The 21,109-nt window shown below is 40.7% G+C and overlaps 2 protein-coding genes across 2 annotated transcripts; one reads left to right on the top strand and one right to left on the bottom strand.

Annotated features, from left to right (window-relative positions):
* Window positions 1-7,434: 7,434 nt before the first annotated feature.
* Window positions 7,435-9,402, bottom strand: LOC107477509 (uncharacterized). The gene is made up of 2 exons (XM_016097547.1): window positions 8,840-9,402; window positions 7,435-8,788 (listed from the first exon to the last, which is right to left on the bottom strand). Exons 1-2 carry the CDS (start codon window positions 9,400-9,402, stop codon window positions 7,435-7,437), a joined length of 1,917 nt encoding a protein of 638 aa, XP_015953033.1.
* Window positions 9,403-14,859: 5,457 nt separating this feature from the next.
* LOC107477510 (putative disease resistance protein At3g14460) lies at window positions 14,860-19,360 on the top strand. The gene is made up of 2 exons (XM_021136653.2): window positions 14,860-18,433; window positions 18,758-19,360. The coding sequence occupies exon 1, from the start codon at window positions 15,023-15,025 to the stop codon at window positions 18,386-18,388; it is 3,366 nt and encodes a 1,121-aa protein (XP_020992312.1). The 5' UTR covers window positions 14,860-15,022; the 3' UTR covers window positions 18,389-18,433; window positions 18,758-19,360.
* The last annotated feature ends 1,749 nt before the right edge of the window (window positions 19,361-21,109 follow it).

Below are 21,109 nucleotides of genomic sequence, written 5' to 3'. Positions count from 1 at the left end.
AGTAACTAAATCAATTTCTGAAAAGAAGAAAAATAAAATAAAAATGTTTAAAAAAAAAATACCTTTTTCTTCGCCGGCTGACTGTAACATCGTCAATGGTAGAACCTCCATCCACAGTGCCGCCTCCCTTTCTTTTCAGATTTCTCTTTACCAAACCCGCTTTCTGCATGCAAGAGTACCGCGATCCCTCTCTCTTTTCAGGTGTGCGACGATGGTGTTCTCCTCGATTGGGTCAGACACACCATGACGACGTTTTTCTCGGCTGCAACAGGCACGCCACGATAGCATTCTCCTCAGGTTGGGTCACATGTGTGCGATGAAAGTGTTGTAGTCACTTTAATAATGTGAGGGAGAAGCAGTGAGAGGAGAAGAGATTGGCGGTAATGGAGTAGGTAGGTGGCGGACGGCAATGAAGAGGTAGGAGGTGACTCTGTGAGAATTTTTGAGGGATAAGTGAGGAGAGAGGAAAAAGAGAAGAGAGGGAGTGACGGTAGAATGGGGTTAGGATGGATAGTTTAGGAATTTATTAAAAAATTAGGATTTGGATACTTTTGTCATACAGAACCCATCTTTCATAGATATAATATTAATTTTTTTAGTTTATGGGTAATTTTATTAACGTTTGTAAATTTTATGAATACTTTTAATAATTTTTTCTAAATTTTAAGAATGATGAGCGATACATATTAGAATTTGATTATATTATTAAGTACTTACTAAGTACTACTAATTATAATATAAGAGTGTCTCACTACACGGGATCATCAGGAAATGTCATCATTTACGTTCTTTCTTATCAATGGACTTCTTAGTGTGTGTTTAGATTGTAGAAAATTAATTTTGTAAACTTAATTTTGATGAAAAGTAAGTTTGTATTAAAATAATTTATGTTCGGCTATTTTTATATCAAAATAGATTATAGTAAAATAAATATTATTTAGTCTTATTAATTAATTTTATAATAAAATTAATATTTATTTACTAAAATAAAAATAACATATAAAAATTAATAAAATATATTTTATATTAAAAATAAGAAATATAAATTATATATAAGAATATTTAATCAAATATGTTACTTTTTTTAATTTTAAATATTAACATGAAAATGTTAATTTAGTAATTTTTTTACATCGTATTTTTGTTTTAATATTCTCAATAATCTTATTCTTAATATTATGTTGGAATTGTACAAGATGTCTCTGGTACGGGTTGAGAGATGGATCGAGAATTTGCGGGTTGAGGCAGATGCCGAATCACTTGACTGGAGCAATGGGGGGAGGTACCTGCAAAGACACTCCGACGCTCAAGTCAGAATGGATCTAAGAGGTATAAGGTGTGAAGAATGAATGAATACCTGGAGGGACTTGGGTCCTCAATTTATAGGTGTTGCTGAGTGTTTTATCTTATATTATCTTATCTTATTTGGCTAAGATAAGGGAGATGTTTGAATTTGAAAGTCGGTTAGGAGTTCTAGAGGGCCGGTTTTTGGGCCTTCCAAAAGAGAGAGGCGGGTCGGACCCGAGGTGCTGAATTCGGGCATAACCTTGGGTCCGGGATCTATGGGCTGGATTCGTAACAGTTGCCCCCGCAGCGGGAGAGCGAGTAAGGTCGGTCTGTCGCTGGGAGGTGTGGTGTTGACCGCGGGATAGGTCTTTAGTTTTTCTCGGGCGTTCGTTTGGTTCTTTGGAGGGAGATCAGTGTCTCGGCCTCGTCTTTGCTTGAGGGCTCGTCTGACCATTTTGGTTTGTCACGACTTTTCCGAGTCCACTGCGTCCATTGCATTCTTCGAGGTGTGCTTTATTAGCTTCTTTTTTCGAGGGGGCATTTAATGTGGGGGGCGCTTTTACTCTTTTGCCCCTACAAGTCTAACCTTGCTTAGGGCCAATTGTGTCTTTTCGCCCCCTTCTTTTGTAACCTTACTCTTTTGGCATTTTTTCGTTCTTCCTTCTGAGAAATCTCCTCTCTTCTCTGTGATATTGTTCTCTTGGTGTTTGCTTGCTGCTCCTGCTTCTCGAGCTTTTCCAGGATCATCTTCTGCATTACTAGGTTGGCATGCTTCACTTTTCTTTTTTTGTTTTGTGGTGTCCCTGTCGCTCTTGTATTTGCTGTGTATTGCTTTGTTATTTTCTTGCTGCATTGTGTTTTGGGCAGTGGTATCTGAGTTTTGAGGGGGCTGAGTGTCGTTGTGTTTGGTTAGTAGTGGTGGTGCACCACCGTGTTGGGCTGGTAGTAGTGGTAGGTTTCTGTTCTTGCTTCTGCGTAGGGTTAGTAGGCTGATGGTGGTACTCCTCCCTGTTTTAGGTATGCATCGGCGGAGAAATGAGGGTGTTGGTGCTCCGATAGCCCCTTCCAGGGGCGTCCTCGCTCGCTACACTTGGGTGACTAGCGACGTGTGGGGCGTTCCGTCGCGGATGACGGAGGCCGATCTTCAACGCCTCCGTGATCAGGGGACGATTTGTGGTGGCGGCGATATGGAGCGGCAATATGAGCTTGCCCTTCCGGATGCCGACGAGCGTGTTTGCTATTTGAACCTTGCTTCGCCCACCGTTCCGGATTGGATGTGGGTTTACGAGTCAATGTTTACTCGGCTCGGCGTGCAGTTTCCTTTTTCGTCGTTTGTTCAGGAGCTGTTGAGTCGGTGTTCCGTGGCACCGTCTCAGCTTCATCCGAATAGCTGGGCAGCCGTTAGAACTTTTGAGCTTGTGTGCCGGTATCTCGATCTCCCAGCTACAGTTCCTGTCTTCCTTTTCCTTTTCTTATGTACTCTTCCGTCTAAGAAGGGGAAACATAAGAAAGGGTATATGTCGTTCCGGGCTCAGCCTCACCGCCGCATTTTTGGTTTGTTTGAAGACTCCTTTCATGGTTTTAAGAGGGAGTATTTTAAGGTGCGCCCAGCTCAGGGGCATCATCCTTTTTGGTTATCTGTAGAGGGCGAGCGCCGGTTCCCGACTTATTGGAATTTTGGCACCGGGCCGTCGGTTTTGACTAAGGTTACTTATGATGGTTTGTCTCCGGAGGATAAGGACATAGCCAATGTCTTGTGGCATCTATTTGGCGAGCGTCCGTTGAATCCTCGAGACGTTATGGGGGATCCCGAGGCTTGTCGGGCGTATATTGGTGTGTGTCTGTCCCTTTCTTGGCTTTTAGATTTGTTTTCCCGTTTTTGTAACCTGGGATTTTTTCTCTTTTCAGCTTTCAGTTGAGATGGCCGGTGGCTTGACTTCGTTGGCACGGTTGAAGGCAGCGATGGCATGGGAGGAGGGGTCGTCGTCTCTAGTGACTCTTGTCTCTAATTCCGCTGTGGATTCCTAGGCTGTTTCTCAAGAGGTAGTTTCTTCGGGTGTGCAGGCCGATGCCCAGGTTTCGTCGGGTCCTGCAAACTCGCCTGAGGTCGTTGTGGTCACGGCTGCTGAAGCTTCTCGGAAGAGAGAGAGGCCTGAGGAACCGAGCAGTGAGACTTTCGAGGAAGATGGTGCTGTCCCTAGTGTGATGGACCGACGTTTCGATGCCTCGGGTTTTATTTATCAACACTTGATGCCTGGTACAGAGCCGTTTTTTGATGGCTGTGATGTTTCGTTCCAGGCCAAGTCGGTGTATCGTGCCCTCCTTCGTTTTGCCATTGTTGTTTGGAAGGCTGAGCCCGTGATGGCTCAGGTTGGTTTGTTTGATAAGAAGCTCCGCTATTCCCAGGCTGAGGTGGCTAAGTTGAAGGAGAAGCTTGACGCCGCCGAGGCTGCGAAGGAGAAGGCAGTGAAGTCTTCTAAGGAAGTCGGGGCGGAGATTCTCCGACTTTCCGAGGTTGAGACTTCACTTCTTTCCCAATTGGCAGAGGAGCGTAAGCGGGCTTCTGATGCGGGATCCCGAGCGGCCGTGCTTCTCAGTGAATTTGAGACTTTGAAGGCCGACTTTGCTGCCTTGAAGAAGGAGAAGACGGAGTTACTGGCTGATGCAAAGGGTGCGATTGTGGCTACTGAGGAGACAATGAGGGCCCAGGCTTTAGTGCTGGCTCCGGGTGTGGATGTGTCCGTGATGGGCGCTTTCAAGACCGTTCGTGACGGCCAGATTGTCGACCTTGAGTAGCTTCTATCTTTGTTTTCCTTTTATTTTGAACTGTTTTGAGCATTTTGGGTGGCCAAGGGTCGTGTAATTGACATTTTGTAACATCGTATTTCCGTATAATGATAGTTATCGGCCGTCTGGGCCTTTTTGTATATTTCGTTTTACGGTATTTTTTGGCCGTCCGGGCCTTTGTATGTTCCGTTTTAAGGTGTTTTTTGGCCGTCCAGGCCTTTGTATGTTCCGTTTTAAGCTATTCCGTGTTTTATTTGTTCCATCGGACCGTCGTTTGGTCGTGTTTGGTGGATATCCATGTGTTGGGCCTGGGGGGTGATTAGTCCTCCAGTCGTGGCTGTGTCTTTGTTCCGTATTTGGGACACTCAAGAGCATAGAAATAGCTGTAAATGGAATTTTTATTGATGGTTGGGCCTCGTTAAAACCCTCCATTTTAAAGTAAAAAATATAAACGGAAGTAAAAATAAAAATAAAGGGGCGACTTAGTGGCGTTGGTCTAAGTGTAGTATCGCCGTAAGTTGGCGGTGTTCCATGTCCTTGGGACTTCGTCACCGTTTAGCCGTTCGAGTTTGTATGCTCCCTTTCCGATTACAGCCTTGATTCTGTATGGCCCTTCCCAGTTGGGGGTGAGTTTTCCTTCTCCCGGGGTTGGGGGACCGATATCGTTTCGTCGTAGGACGAGGTCGTCGGTTGCGAATTCTCGTCGGACGACGCCATGATTGTATCTCAAGCTGATTCTCTGTTTTACGGCCAGCTCTTTGATGTGAGCTATGCTTCTTTCTTCGTCAATGAGGTCTCGTTCTTCTTCCTCGTCGTTACCTTCGACCATTTTTCTGGGGCTCGGGTCTCCGATCTCTACCGGGATGACTGCCTCTACACCGTATGTTAATCGAAAAGGTGTTTCTCCCGTGGCCGTTTGAGGTGTGGTTCGGTATGACCATAAAACTGATCCTAGTTCGCTTGCCCACAGTCCTTCGGCTTCGTCGAGCCGTTTTTTGAGTTCTTTGACAATTATTTTGTTTGCGGATTCCACCTGTCCATTTGTTTGGGGGTGTTCCACCGAGCTGAAGTGATGGGATATGTGTAGCCCCTCTAAAAATTCTCTGAACTTTTTGTTAGCAAACTGGGTTCCGTTGTCCGAGATAACGATCTCGGGGATCCCGAACCGGGTGATGATCTGTTGCTAGAGGAATTTTCGGCACTGGGTTGCCGTTATGGAGGCCAAGGGTTCGGCCTCGATCCATTTGGTATAGTAATCTATGGCGACAATGAGATACCTGAGTTGGCCGGGTGCCGTAGGGAAGGGCCCGACGAGGTCGATCCCCCAAGTGCCGAATGGCTGCTCTGCCGATATGGTGCTGAGTTGGTGTGGGGCGGCTTGGTGGATGTTGGCGTGCCTTTGGCATTTGTCACAGTTTTTTACTAATTGTATGGAGTCTCGAATAATTGTAGGCCAGAAGTAGCCTGCCCTGATGACTTTTTGGGCTAATGTTTTACCTCCGACGTGGTGACCGCAGCAACCTTCGTGGATTTCGCGGAGTATGTACTCCGTGTCTCCGGGTTCGACGCATTTAAGTAGGGGTTGCGAGAATCCACGTTTGTATAGTTGTCCTGCGACGATGGTATAGTTGGCGGCTTCTCTTTTTATTCGCTTTCCCTCTTTCGGGTCCGGCGGTAAAGTTCTGTCGAGGAGGTACTATAGGATAGGGTAGGTCCAAGATTCCTGGTTCGAGGATGTCAGATGAGCGTTGGTTGTTGTTGACACGGAGGGCGACCTAACGACTTCCTGAATTAGCGATTTGTTACCATGTCCTGGTTTGGTACTGGCTAGTTTGGAAAGTAGGTCTGTCCTGGCGTTTCGCTCCCTGGGAACATGTTGTATGGTAATGTGCTCGAACCCTTCTTTCAGTTTGTTTACCTTGGTGAGGTATTGTTGGAGTAGGGGATCTCGTGCCTGGTAGTCTCCGTTAACTTGGGAACTGACTACCTGTGAATCGGTGTTTACCTCTAGGACCTTTGCTCTGACTTCCCGGGCTAGGGTCAGGCCTGCCAAGAGGGTCTCGTATTCTTCTTGGTTATTTGATACTGGGAATTCGTATCATACTGACTGTTCAATTGTGATCCCATTTTGGTTTTCTAGTATGACTCCGGCGCCTCCGTAGGTGAAGTTTGACGAGCCGTCGACGTGCAGTTTCCATGATTCGGGGGTGAGCTTTCCCGGAGTCATTTCGGCAATGAAATCGGCCATGGCTTGTGCTTTGATTGCGTTTTGGGGTTCGAACTTAATCTGGAACTGGGATAGCTCGATGGTCCACGCTAGCATTCTTCCCGCTAGGTCGGGTTTTTGTAAGACCTGCTTGACCGCTTGGTCGGTTCGTACCGTTATAGGATGAGCTTGGAAGTATTGTCGTAGGCATCGGGAGGCTGTAAGGAGTGCGAAAGCTAGCTTTTCTAAGCGTGAGTAGCGAGCTTCCGCGTCTTGTAAGACTTTGCTTATGAAGTATATGGGTTTCTGTTCTTTTTTCTCGTTTTCACGGATGAGTGCTGCCGCGAGTGCCTCTTCCGTTATGGAGAGGTATAGGTAGAGTGTTTCCCCTGTCTGGGGTTTGGTGAGGACTGGTGGTTCCGTTAGGACCCTCTTGAAATGTTGGAATGCTTCTTCGCATTCTGTCTCCCATTTGAAAGGGGCTCCTTTTTTCATCAGTTTGAAGAAATGGATCGCTTTTTGAGCCGATGCCCCGAGAAAGCGTGATAACGCCGTCAGTCGGCCGGTGAGCTTTTGGATGTCTTTAAGGTTCCTTGAGCTCGTCATTTCGAGGACGGTGCGACATTTCTCCGGGTTTGCTTCGACTCCTCGTTGCGTGATCATAAAGCCGAGGAACTTCCCTGCCTCCATCCCGAAGGCACATTTTGCCGGGTTGAGTCGCATTTGGTGCTTTCGTAGGGTGTCCATTATGACTTTGAGGTCATTGGTGAGTTTTTCGCCGGATTCAGTTTTGGCGAGCATGTCGTCTATGTAGACTTCTAATTTGCTTCCGGACAGGTTTTGAAATATTTTGTTGACGAGTCTTTGTTAGGTGACTCCAGCGTTTTTCAGGCCGAAGGGCATCACTGTGTAGCAGTATGTCCCGTCTGGGGTGATGAATGTTGTTTTCTCTTCGTCTGGTCGGTGCATCAGGATCTGGTTGTAGCTGGAATATGCGTCCATGAAGCTGAGATATCGGTGGCCGGATGCGGCGTCTACTAATCCGTCGATGTTTGGTAGGGGAAAGGCATCCTTCGGGCGGGCTTTGTTGAGATCCGTGTAGTCGACGCACATTCGCCATTTCCCGTTAGATTTTTTCACTAGTACGACGTTGGCTAGCCAGGTCGTGTAGGGGAGTTCCCGGATGAAGTTGGCCTCGAGTTTCGTCTCCTTTGTGCCACTAGTTTGGCTTTGGGATCTACGGCTAGATGGTGAGACATTAGGTCGGGGTTTATTCCCGGCATGTCGGATGGTGTAAATGCGAACAGGTCTCTGTTTTGTTTCAGGAGTTGGGAGAGATCTTCTTTAAGATCATATGGGAGGTTCCTATTGATGAAGGTGTATTCTTCTTTGGTTGGCCCTATTTGTAGTTTTTCCATGTCTCCTTCTGGCTCTGGCCTGGGTTGGCCGTCTTGTCGGGCATCCAGATCGGCTAGGAATATCCCAGCCGCATCTCGGAATTTCTTTCTTAGGGCTAGGTTGGTGTTGTCGCATTCGGCTGCGATTTCTCGGTCCCCGTGGATGGTACCGACGGAGCCGTCGTCGGCTCTAAACTTCATGAGGAGGTATTTGGTGAAGATGACTACGGAGAAGTCATTGATTGTTTTTCTTCCGAGAATCACGTTGTAGGCCGTGGAGTCTTTTAGGACTACAAATTCAGATAGGATTGTCTTCTTCTGGTTGCTCGCTCCTATGGTGATGGGAAGGGTGATTGGGCCATCTGGTTTGAGAAAGTTGTCTCCGAGTCCTGTGACGCCGTTGCGGTGTGTTTGGAGGTTGTCGTTGTGGAGCCCGAGTTTATCGAAGGCTCCTCGGAAAATGATGTTCGAGTCTGCTCCGGTATTCACCAGTATCCTTCGCACTAGTCCTGTTCCGATTCTAGCCGAGATGACGAACGGGGCATCTTCGGTCGAGGTGCCGTGCTGGCAATCCTTTGGTAAGAAGGTTATCGTATTATGGGTCGCAGTGGTTGGAGCTTGGTTTCTGACAGCCATTACTTTGAGATCTTTTTTCATTGTTAGTTTTGACTTGCTCGACACGTCCTTGCCTGTGATGACGTTTACTATGATGGTCGGGTCTTCCTCTGGGCTTTCCCTGGGGGGTTGCTTTTGTGCTCTCGGGTTTCGTCCTTCTCTTTCTGACGACCTGTCTCTTTCCACACGTCTTAGTTCTCTGATAATTTTGGCAAATTCTGGGAGTTTGCCGTCTCGTATGGCTTGTTCGAGGGCGTCTTTAAGGTCAAAACAATCTTGTGTTTTGTGACCGTAACCTCGGTGGTAGTCGCAGTAGAGGGTTTTGTTGCCTCCCGCCCTTTCTTTGAGTTGTCGGGCTTTCGGAATGATGCCTCGGTCTGCTATTTGGTGGTAGATCTCGGTAATTGGTGCTGTTAGGGGCGTGTAATTAGAGAATTTGCCTATTCTCGGTGGTTGGCTTGTGTTTGTTGGTCTGGGGTGGTCCTTTTGATTTTCTCTGGGTGGTGGGTTATGGCGAGAAACCGAGTTGCCGTGTTGGGTGTGCTACCGTTTGTTGGCGGCGACGACCTGGCTGACTTCTTCGTCATTGATGTAGTCTTTGGCGAGGTTCTGGATCTCATGCATGGTCCATACCGGTCTGGTGGTAAGGTGTTTGCGAAAATCTTCGTTCATGAATCCGTTGGTTAGACAAAGGCTTGCGACAGAATCCGTGAGTCCGTCGACCGTTAGACATTCGTCGTTGAAGCGGTCGAGGTATTTTCTTGTGGATTCTTCTTGTTTTTGTGTGACCCCCAGTAGGTTGATGAGGTGTTTGGCTTTAGTGATCCTAGTGGTGAACTGTGCCATGAACTGTCGTGTTATATCGTGGAAACTGGCTATGGGTCCGTTTGGGAGGGCGTTGAACCATTTGATCGCTGGCCCCGCAAGGGTTACTGGGAAGGCTCTGCATCGGACTGCGTCGGCCGCTCCTTCTAGGTTCATTCTGGCCTCGAAAGCCGTTAGATGTTCCTGGGGATCCTTGGTTCCATCGTACTTCATATCGGTAGGTTTGTCGAAGCCTTTGGGGAGTTTTGCTCTTAGGATTCTTTCCATAAAGGGTGTAGCTCCCATTATCGTGTGGTCGTTTCTTGTGCGCTTGGTATTCCGGTACCTCCGATCTTTGTTTGAGTCGTGTTGACGACTTAGATCTTGGGAAGTGCTGCGGTTGTGCTTCTTGTTGTATCGCCGTTCTGGCGATTTCTCACGCCCGTGGTCGCGTGAGGCACTGCGGCCGTCTCTCCTATCGTGTCATCGGTTTGGCGACCTGCCGCGGCGAGATCTTGATCTAGAAGTTGCCTGGCTTCCGTGTTCGTTGTTGTGTTTTTCTTTATCGGTCAATTTGCCTTCGAGCTCCTGGACCCAGAGGCAGAGATCCTGGATGATCTGTGCCGCTTTGTCCCTAGTTTTCTCGGGAGGTCGTTGTTTCGTAACGACGGGTCGTTCGCGTGGTGGACGGTGCTTGCTATTCTTGCTTGGTTTGTGACCTCCTGGTGTTCTGGGGTTGGATGAAGCGGTCGGGAGTCATCCTGGCTTGAGGGGGTTTCCTCTAGAACGTCCCCCATCCGGCTTGGCTGGCGCAAGTTCCCCACAGACGGCGCCAATGTACAAGATGTCTCTGGTACGGGTTGAGAGATGGATCGAGAACTTGCGGGTTGAGGCAGATGCCGGATCACTTGACTGGAGCAATGGGGGGAGGTACCTGCAAAGACACTCCGACGCTCAAGTTAAAATGGATCTAAGAGGTATAAGGTGTGAAGAATGAATGAATACCTGGAGGGACTTGGGTCCTCAATTTATAGGTGTTGGTGAGTGTTTTATCTTATCTTATCTTATCTTATTTGGCTAAGATAAGGGAGATGTTTAAATTTGAAAGTCGGTTTTAGGAGTTCTAGAAGGCCGGTTTTTGGTCCTTCCAGAAGAGAGAGGCGGGTCGGACCCGAGGTGCCGGATTCGGGCCTAACCTTAGGTCCGGGATCCATGGGCTGGATCCGATGATCTTATTCTTAATATTATTTTGGAATTCAGCGTTTATAATTTTATTAATACCTATGATTAATTTTATTTAATTTGTCTTTTTTTAATGAGATCATAATCTATATTTAAAAGAAATACAATAAAAAACTGTATATACCAGAATTATAATTATAAAAAAGAATACTAAAAATAATAAAATTAAATATTTATCTTAGTAGAGATGGAAACAAATCTAAAAATTCTTGATGATGTATTTTATATAGTATATTTTTAGTTCTTTTAGTACTCTTTTTTAGTACCTATAATTTTTTACTATTATTATTATTTATGGTTAATTTTTTGTTTAATTTATTTTACCTAATGGGATCATTAAATCATATTATGAAAAGATAATAATAATATAATATACAAAAATCACAATCATAAGAGTGTATAATGTCAAATAAAAAATTAACAAAAAATAAAAAAATAAATAATAAAAAAAAGAGTTCATATAGAGAGAAATAATAAGAATTCCATAAATAATACAATAACATATCTAAAGAATAAAATTGGTAAAAGAAAATAGATGTTTAGTATAAATGGCTAAAAGGCCGTTAGTGAAACGCAGAAGTTAAAAATTATTGCTTCTGGTAAACGTAATTTTGACTACAAAATTACTTCTGCGTTTGCCAAATCAAAAGTTAGCCAAACAAAAAATTAAAACTTTCAATAAATTTAAACGTGCTTTTTCTCTTCAAATGGGTTTGCCAAACACACTCCTAGTCTCACTTCTCTATATCACACTGTAAGTCAGTACAAGTTATCTCTCAAGATTAAAATTTGGAGACACTCTATTATACAGATTAAAGTTGTATAAAGAGAGTATAAATTTTTTTATAGTTATTTTTTATGATTTTATTGTTGTTTAAAATGTGGGTTCTAACTTTTTCAATCTCTTTTTCATCTCATAAAAAAAATCTATAAACTTACATCTTTACTATATAATTCACCTAAAACTTGTCGTAAACTTGCTTCTCTACTTTTAGAAAGACTTTGCTCATATAATGCTGTAAAATCGCTTATTCTTTTTCGTGTGTGTGAGAGAGACGTGTATCATAGAATGATGTGAGAAGAAAAGTATTTTATGTTGTTATGGGTTATATAACTCGGTGTCTCTGATTTTTTTGTATTATTTTATTTTTTAAACAAACAATGCTTTTGAAAATTAAAAAATTTTAATGTTAAAATCGAATTGTCCGATTTTTATTTTCAAAAATAAAAAATTTAAAAATATAAATCTTACTTTTCGATTTGTAGTTTATTTTTTCTTCAAACAAATCGAACCTTCCGATTTAAATAATATCAATTAAAAAAATACCATATAAAAAAAATACTTAATCTTTCAATAACAACGTATTACACATATATTTAATCAATATAAAAAAATTAATCCGGTAAAATCACTAGAAATAGAAGGAGAAAGAGAAAAGAAAAATACAGAACTGCAATAATAAAAGAATGACAATGTACGAAAAAAAAGATACTAATATTAAAGAGTACAAGATATAGAACATTCGCACTCGTAGAGAGTTGGAGTGTGTCTAACATATTTGAATCAATCAAATTAATTTTTATTGAATTTAGACTAACTTAATTGAACTTTATTACCAAAAAAATTTAGAATATTTAACTAACTAATGACATGTGACAATTAGTCAACATAAGAAAAGTCCTCTACATGACTACATTTACAAAATAAAAATATTTATAATAAAAATAAGATATTTTAAATATTAAAAAAAATTAATATCTAATTCAAATGTGACATTAGATAATAAAATCATATTTTATCTTATAATAAATTAATAATACATGCATAACAAAAAAAATTAGAATGATATTTTTTATGTGCATACAATAGAATAAAATAATTTATTAAAAACAAATTAAAATAATATTTTTTGTGTACATACAATAGAATGATATTCTTTATACATATACAATAGAATTAAAACCACCTCAAATAAACTTATCATTTAGCACTAATTATTTTTGTAGTAATATAAATAGAGAGTTTTTATGCTAAAAATCATCACAAATTTATTAGATTTTTTTTTATAATAAATTATAAAAAATATTTATTTTCACCAAATTTAGTTGTAAGCTTTATTTACTGTTTTTTTTGTATTTGGGCAAATTCGTCTTAACCCCGATGAACTCCACTCAAAATTTTAAAATGGCACGTTCTTAATTCGTCTCTAACATAGTATATAAATCTACAAATAATATATGAAAGTACACAAAAAATACATAGACAACAAGCATGATTTTTTTCAAGATTTTTTAAATTATAAATTAAAAAAATCATATTTAACAATGGCAACCATTATTATCGTCTCCAAAAATACACCGGTACACCGTAATAAGCTATATTTAACAAGAATTTTTTTAATTATAAATTTTTAAAAAATAAATATTTCTTAAAAATAATCCACTTCAAATATATTATATTGGAAAGTTAATAATGGTAACTATTATCATCGTCTCCAGAGTACATATCAGTACACAAGAGTACAATAAGTCGTATTTTATTGGGTTAAGTATTGTTTTCATCCCTAACGTCTTGGGTCAAAATCAAAATTGTTCCCGACTTTTTTCGTTATTAAAATCATCCTTAACGTTCAAAAACGCTTTTAAAATCATTCTTTTTACCAATTTTATTTTTTTATTACCAAACTACCCCTTATTAAAAAAATTATAAAATGAAATAAATATAATTATAAAATAAAATAAAAAAAAGAAAGAAAGGGGGATACAGAGAAGTTGGGTGGGTACGGAGAGAAAGAAAGAAAAGGGGGGTGGCGGAGCTCACCGCCGGCGAGCTTCCCCTGCTTCACCATCGTGCAGCAACATGGAGCCTCCCCTGGCAGACCCCTGCTTCACCACCACCAGCGAGCCTCCCTGCTTCCCCTCCCTCAATCTCTGTCACAGAAGGAATCAGAGCTCACCGCCACCCGTTACCCTCCCTCCAGCCCCTTCCTGTCATGCCCAGACCACCGGCGCTCCACCACTGCCTTCTCTGTCTCCTCTTTTCTGTTTTCTATTTTCATAATTCAGTTATCATTTTGCTTTCAATTTCTGTTTTTGGTTAGTGTTAGATGCTTGATTTGATTCTGGATTAGTTTAGCTGGATTTTAATTTTCTGTTAGTTGATTTTAGGGTATTGAATTGCTGAAAATTGCTACTGAATTGTTGTTGTTGTTGAGCTTCTGTTATTGAATTGCTGAAAATTGCTTCTGCTGTTTTTTCGCTTCTGCTTGATGTTCTATTTTTGGTTGATGGTTCTTCTGATTTTTAATTTTGTTGATGGTGGTTGTGGTGGTGGTGGTGGTAGCGGCGGTGGTGGTGGTGGTGGGTTCTTCTACGTTTGTGCATCTGCTTCTGCTTCCGTTAATGTTGAGGAAGAAGAGGAGTGTTGAGGAAGAAGATGGGAGGGGTTGTTTTATTTTTTTAATATTATTTTTATTAATTATAAAGGGTAATTTGTCAAAATAATAAAATTGAAGTATTAAAGGACGATTTTATAATGTTTTGTAACGTTGTGGATGATTTTAATAACAAAAAAAGGTTGTGGACGAATTTGATTTTCGTTCCAGACTTTAGGGATGAAAATAATACTTAACCCTATTTTATTTTTAGAAAATAGTTATTTTTTAAAAATTTATAATTAAAAAAATTCTTTTTAAATATGGCTTGTTCTGGTATATTTATATATTTTTTGAGACGATAATAATAATTGTTATTATTAAATATGACTTTTTTTTTGAATTTATAATTAAAAAGTTCTTTGAAAAAGTCTACTTCTATATACTGTTTATAGAATTATATACTATTTTAGAGACGAATTAAAAACGTAACATTTTAAAATTTTGAGTGAAATTAGCCGAGAGTTAAGACGTTAAAGCAAACTTACTTATTTTTATAAAGTTTGTGGGATCCCAAATGCCGAAAAAAGGAAAACGTACATTGCGGTAAATAAAACTAATTTGGCGAAAATAAATATTTTTTATAATTTATTATTAAAAAAATCCCAAATCCATTTGTTCGCATCTTAAAGGACGATGGTGTCACCAAAAAAAAAAAGAGGACGATGGCCATCTAACCGATGATTATCTATTTTGGCAGCAATTTGAAAATGCCACAAATCCTCGAATAAATCGCCACAATTTTCTGTATGTCTTATATAATTTNTGAGACTTAAATATTTAATTAATTATAATTAATTTAACTTAAAAATTTAAAGAATTAAAAATACTTTTAAAAACATGCCATCTATTATTAAATGAAACTTAATTTCAATCTAATATAATAAAAAATATTAGATAATTATTAAAATTTATTATTTTTTATTATTAATATTTAAAAATATAAAATAAATATATTATTAAATTAAAAAAATAAATTAATAATTAAAAATAATAACAAAAAATAATAAATTATAATGTGCCTTAAATTTTTCTTAATATAATAGAGAAGAGAATACGAGTAATAGATTGCTAATGCGATACAGCTTGTTCTTGAGTTACTAAATTGTTTATCCGAAGACGATAAACCCACCCCGTCAAGTCAACTTCACTTACCACACAAAGTAATTTGCAAGTGCCAACGCTTCCCTCATCCGTCGCCCTCTTTCTTTCTTCTGATCCCATCTAATCTGCTTCACTTAGATTCAACCATGGCTGCAAAACTTTATGGTGGAGCTTACCTCTCTCACTTTGTGGATGCTGGTTTGGTCAAGCTGTCTTCAATACTTGAAGAAGACGACTCGTTCCTCCAAAGGAAAGACTTGCTTGTAAGGTTGCAGGATTGTCTCAATGATGTTAGATCTGTTCTTGATGATGCTGAGCACAAACAGTTCACTGACGTGACAGTCAAGAAGTGGTATGTTGATCTCAAAGATGCTCTGTATTTGGCTGATGACTTCCTCGATGAGCTCAGAACTAAAGCTGTGATAGCCGCCACTCAAAAGGATCAAGGTAACTCTTTTTCCTGGTTTCGTCCTGTTGATTCATATGTTGAAGATAGTGATGTCAGTGAGGACATAGTTCGTAGAATAGAGTCTCTTGTAGCACGCAAAAATGTTCTTAGTCTGAAGGAAAGTGCCAAGGTGGACATGTCATCGATATTTCCATCCACATCTCTCGTTGAAACACGGGATATATTTGGCCGGGAACAAGACATGATGGAGATAGTGAAACTGTTGTTGGATGATGATGGTGATTTATCTGTGATTCCCATTGTTGGCCTGCGTGGAATAGGAAAGACTACTTTGGCCCAATGTGTTTACAACAACCCGATGGTGAAGGAGAGTTTTGATATTCTAGCTTGGGTTTGTGTGTCAGAAGAGTTTGATGTTGTCAAGATCACCAAGGTTATAATCGAGGCAATAACTAGGAGTTCTTGTAACTTGACAGATTGGAATTTACTTCAACTTGATTTACAGGAAAGGTTCTGGGGGCGAAAGTTCTTTGTTGTCTTGGACGATTTATGCAATGCAAATTATGATAAGTGGAATACGTTTCTAAAACCTTTTAAAGAAGGGGTTAAGGGAAGTAAAATTCTCGTAACTACCAGAAGTGAAATGGTGGCTTCTATGGTGCAAACTGTTCCATCTTACCAACTAAGTTTATTGTCTGATGAAGATTGTTGGTCGGTGTTTGCGAAACAAGCATATGATTCAACTGATGATTTAGTTAAGAATCCAACCTTGGAAAAAATCCGCAGAGATATCATAAAGAAGTGTGATGGATTGCCCTTGGTAGCTCAAGCTCTTGGAAGCTTATTGCGTGTAAATTCCAATGTCAAGTATTGGAATCATTTCCTGAAGAGTGAGATCAAAGTTATTCCAGAGTTAACAATCAGTTATTATATTCTTCCTTCATATTTGAAGGAGTGCTTTGTTTATTGTTCCTTGTATCCCAAGGGCTATGAATTTAGCAAAGATGAATTGATATTGTTATGGATGGCAGAGGATCTTTTGCAACCAGGACAAAAAAAGACTATGGAAGAAGTTGGTGATGACTATTTTGATGAATTAGTTGTGAGATCATTTTTCCAACCTCATAGTACTCGTGAAAATATATTTGTGATGCATGATCTCATTCATGATTTAGCAGTGTCTCTTGCCGAAAAATTCTATTTCAGAGCTGAAGAGCTTCAAAATGTAGATGAGGTTGATATTAAAACTCGCCATTTGTCGCATAATGCCAAAGGCAATTATTCAATGTCAAAACTTTTGGGACTTTGTGATAAAGTGAAACATACAAGGACATTTCTCGAAATCAATTTAGAGTCACAGATACCGTTTAACATGAAAAATGCACCTTCTATCTTGTTGTCACAGTTGAAGTGCTTGAGAACTTTGTCGTTCAAACGCTTTCCTCTTGAGTCACTGCCTGATTCAATAGGTGAGTTGATTCATTTGCGTTACTTGGATTTGTCTGAGACCTACATTGGGACATTGCCCGAGACCTTTGGTAATTTGTACAATTTGCAGACCTTGAAGTTGTCTGGCTGTAGAAATCTGAAAATGCTTCCTGCTGGCTTAACAAATCTTGTAAATTTGCGTCATCTTGATATTAGAGGGACTTACTTGCATGAGATGCCAAAAGGTATGGGCAAATTGAAAAGTTTGCAGCTTTTACTTACCCTTAAAACCACACCAGAACCCAACCCTGGTTTTCAAGGCACTAGCACTGTAAGTGAGATTGAAGAAATCCCTCATGAACCATTGATGGAAACCAAATCTGCAGTAAGCAGATTTCCTCTTGGTTCTTCTTCAGATACATCAGGGTCCCCAGAGCCAAAGGAGACTTCCTCAGCCATGCTTAGTCATCAAGTTGAAGCTGAACCGGACTCACAATCTTCAATGGGTAAAACTGATATTCCAATCACCACTCAAGCAGCTGTCATTCCTCCAACCAATACGCCTTCCACAACAGCTCCTTTCAAAGCAGAAACTCTGTCCAGTGAAGAAGCAGGTGAGCAGCGATCATCCTTTAAAGTACTAAAGGTTTCAACTGTATCACAATTGAAGTCATTGCCGCCCATGCTGCACACCCTGAAAATTGAAGGGTGCGAGTCCTTGGAGGCCATACCCAATGATTTACTAGCAGGATTAACTGCTCTTAAGGAGTTGTATCTCATCGGTTGTGGTTCTCTTACATCCCTCCCTTCCCTTGGTTCTGTGACAGTACTTTACATACAAAACTGCAGAAGGTTGGAGAATCTGTCATCTCCTGAATCAAAAATTGCCTTTCTCCACCAACTGTCCATAGGGAGTAGTTGTGATTCTGTCACTACTTTGCCCTTAAATATCTTCTGTCAACTCAAAAGTCTTTGCATATGGGATTGCCCCAATCTTGCAACTTTCCATTTTAGGGGGGAGCCTAGATGTGATCTTACATCTCTCGAGTCACTAGAGATTAGAGATTGCCCAAAATTGAAATCTTTCCCAGTGGAAGGACTACATGCTCCAAGTCTGGTATCCATTTTACTTTCGAATTGTGAGTCTCTTGAAAAATTGCCTAATGCTATGGACTCCCTCATATCTCTCAAGTCACTATTTTTACATAGATGTCCACAAATTAAATCTTTCCCTCCTAGGGGCTTGCCTTCAGGTTTAGTTTTTCTATCAATAGCTTTTTGTGACAAACTTAAACCGCAAAAGGATTGGGGGCTACATAATCTCAAATCTCTCAGTCGATTTGAGCTTGAAGGTGGATGCATCGGCATGGAGTCATTTCCAGAGGAGAACTTGCTTCCTTTCAATATTGATTCTCTGTCTATAAGCATGTTGAAGCATCTCAAAAAGCTGGACAACAAGGGGTTTCGACACCTGAATTCTCTTCGATCACTTGAAATCCATTGCTGTAAGATGCTTCAGTCCTTACCTGATGAAGGATTTCCTTCTTCCCTAGAGCATCTTTGTGTCCAGGAATGTTCCTTATTGACTCCAAGGCTTAAATCCCTGACTGGGGATGAATTGCACAAGATGGCCCATATCCAACACGTCCAAATTGATGGCCAAGTACTCTACTGAGGTTGGAAGCAGTGAAGCACCTACTGGCCTATACAGCAAAACTAGGTAAAATGTTTATGTAATTTATATCTACTTTCTTTTCTTTTTTTTTTTTTTGGATTTTTGCCTTCTTGTATGTTCTTATGATCTTCTTATGTATACCTGAAAGACAAATTTATAGTTTTGATTTGTTCAGCATTCATATAAGCATAGAAAATAGCCATGAGTTAAACTTATTACTAACTGCACTACACGCTGAATTATAATATAACTAACTTTCTGCAACTCCTTATCAAGTGTAAATGATGTTTCAAAAGGACCATGTCAAATTGTTTTTCACGGATTATTATGTTTTCCTTTTTTTCCTCGCCCCACTGGGCCGTGAAACAGGTACCACAACTAGTTTTCAATTGAGGTAGCTTCAGTTCTGTCATTGGGTTGTCTTCCCAACCTTAATGGTTGAGTTAACTGTCAAGATGGGAACACTACTCAGAGTCATGGCGACAGGAAGAGGATGAGGAAGTGCTGGGGTAGACTCAGTGTATGTCAAAAAGCAGGAGTGCTGGTACTTAGATTAAACCATCTTAAGTTCTTTACATTCATGGTGATGATGCCGGATTGCAGGCACCAGTTGCGTGAGTCTTCTGTAATATCCTTTGATCTTGTACTAAATGTATATGCTTTCTTCTGTGCTTAGTGTCGTTTACTTGTACTCTCTCTCTCTCTCTCTCTCTCTCTCTCTCTCTCATTTTTGTTTTATGAGCAAATACTCTGTTGAGGGGTTAAATGGCCAAGCTAGGCATTAAGGTTAGTGGTTTATTTATAATAGTAACAGAAGCACAAGTGCTTTATATTCTGTAAATCTCTTTCTATGAATTTTCTGCATGGAACTAAGAGAATGTGCTAGTTTAATGCCTATCTCTATAAAACTGTATAAAATGTTGCCTGAAATCTGAATTTGTACTCATATCTTGTTAAGGAATTGAATATTAGCAGAGAAAAGAATGATGGATTAAACTTTACCAGTTTCCAGTCATTACTAACTGCGACACATTTTAAGACTACTTATCCAACTTCTCTGCAATTCCATTCCAATTTTTATACGGAAATGTCAAATGCAATGCCAAGTATTGATCATCTTTGAAAAGGAACATAAATTTGGAATCCACAAAAATAAACCTGTCATGGCTGCTATGATTAAAAAGCGAACTTTCGTAACAACATTTTACATGTTCCCTCAGTTAGCAAGAATTTTAATTAGTGTTTCTGAATTTGCGACAAACAATAATGTCTTTGAATACTAGGTCATTGGAATAGAGTCTATGTCTTTCCAAACTTAGCTTCAATGCCTGTTACTCCCACATTTTTTAGCTTCTTTGCCTTCAAATGAAACACTCATGGATCCTACTATATTTTCTTGTCTTGTTTTATCTTCAATCCACAAACTGGGATGCTAGATTTGGACACCCATATATTAAGATTGTATAGCGTGTGCTTCAAGCTTGTTTGTACTGCATATGCTAAACTTTAGCAGTCGTGTCCTGATAAATACCTTGTTACTTTTGTTGATGTAGTCTTAATTCACTGGGATACTTTGATTTATTTTCTGAATTAGAATTATCAAGCTTTTGATAGGTTTCATACACGAAAAAATATGGTAGACCTACAATTAGGAACAAAGCTCCTAACTCTACAACCTCTTAATGCGGAAGATTATCTAACCTTCGTTAAGTACCTTCAAGCCAACAGCATATTCATAGCCCAAGCTGTTCTCATCATGCAAATTAACAATCCTGAGAGAAAATACAGACATGTCATGGAGACCAGTGGTTCCCTCTTCCTTGCCTCCCATTGAAAATTTTGGATTTTGGTCCTGTTCATACCCTGGGTCGAGGTGTCCGACCCGGGATGTTCGACAGACAAAGCGACCGACCTCTTCAGGTCAGGACAATCCGACCTCTTCCCAAAGAGCTCGGTCAAGTCCCCAGGAAAGCCTAGAGAAAGGCCCAAATAGAGGAACACGCCCCAAAACCTAAGGCAGCCCAAACCTACAGAGAGAAGGGCGGTTCCCTTGAAGATAAGATGACCTCACTTAAAGATAAGATAAAGATAAGATAAGATAACTAACTTATCTTATCTGCAGAAGGCCACATCTCACCATTATAAATACACTGGAGCACCCAGGTATAACTCATACTCTGATTCTACTCAATACCTGCTTAATACCCTTGCTAACTTAAGCATCGGAGTCCCTTGCAGGTACCCCCCCACCCTCCGGGGATGAAGGATCAGCAGCACTTTCAGTCCCACAAGTCAGACACACCAGCTCCGGCCGCTCACTCCGGCCGCTATACACCTGCCGGACATGTCGGCTCCGACCAACACAGAAGATCTCGACCGAGATCGACCTACAGTTTCAGGTAACCCTCGGAACATTGGCGCCGTTGCCGGGGAACCTGGAAGTCATCCCAACACCATGGCGGACAACCATGACAACGACCACGACTCAGGTTTGGAAGACAGAACGCCACACAAAAACACGGATGCTATACTTAAAGATACTCTGGAATCCAATGGAGACAAAAATTCATCAAATCCTGGGGCGATAGAAGCACTTCAAAATCGATTGAAGCAACTTGAGAAAGAAGCCCAACATCAATGCGAAAAAGAAGAGGATCTACGTCGGGAGATAAGGCGGCGCCGAGAATTAGAAGAAAAGCTTATAAAACTCGAAGCCGATCT

Source organism: Arachis duranensis, chromosome 3 (genome assembly GCF_000817695.3).
Source record: "Arachis duranensis cultivar V14167 chromosome 3, aradu.V14167.gnm2.J7QH, whole genome shotgun sequence".
NCBI lineage: Eukaryota > Viridiplantae > Streptophyta > Magnoliopsida > Fabales > Fabaceae > Arachis > Arachis duranensis.
This window is presented reverse-complemented; position numbering and strand designations above follow the sequence as displayed.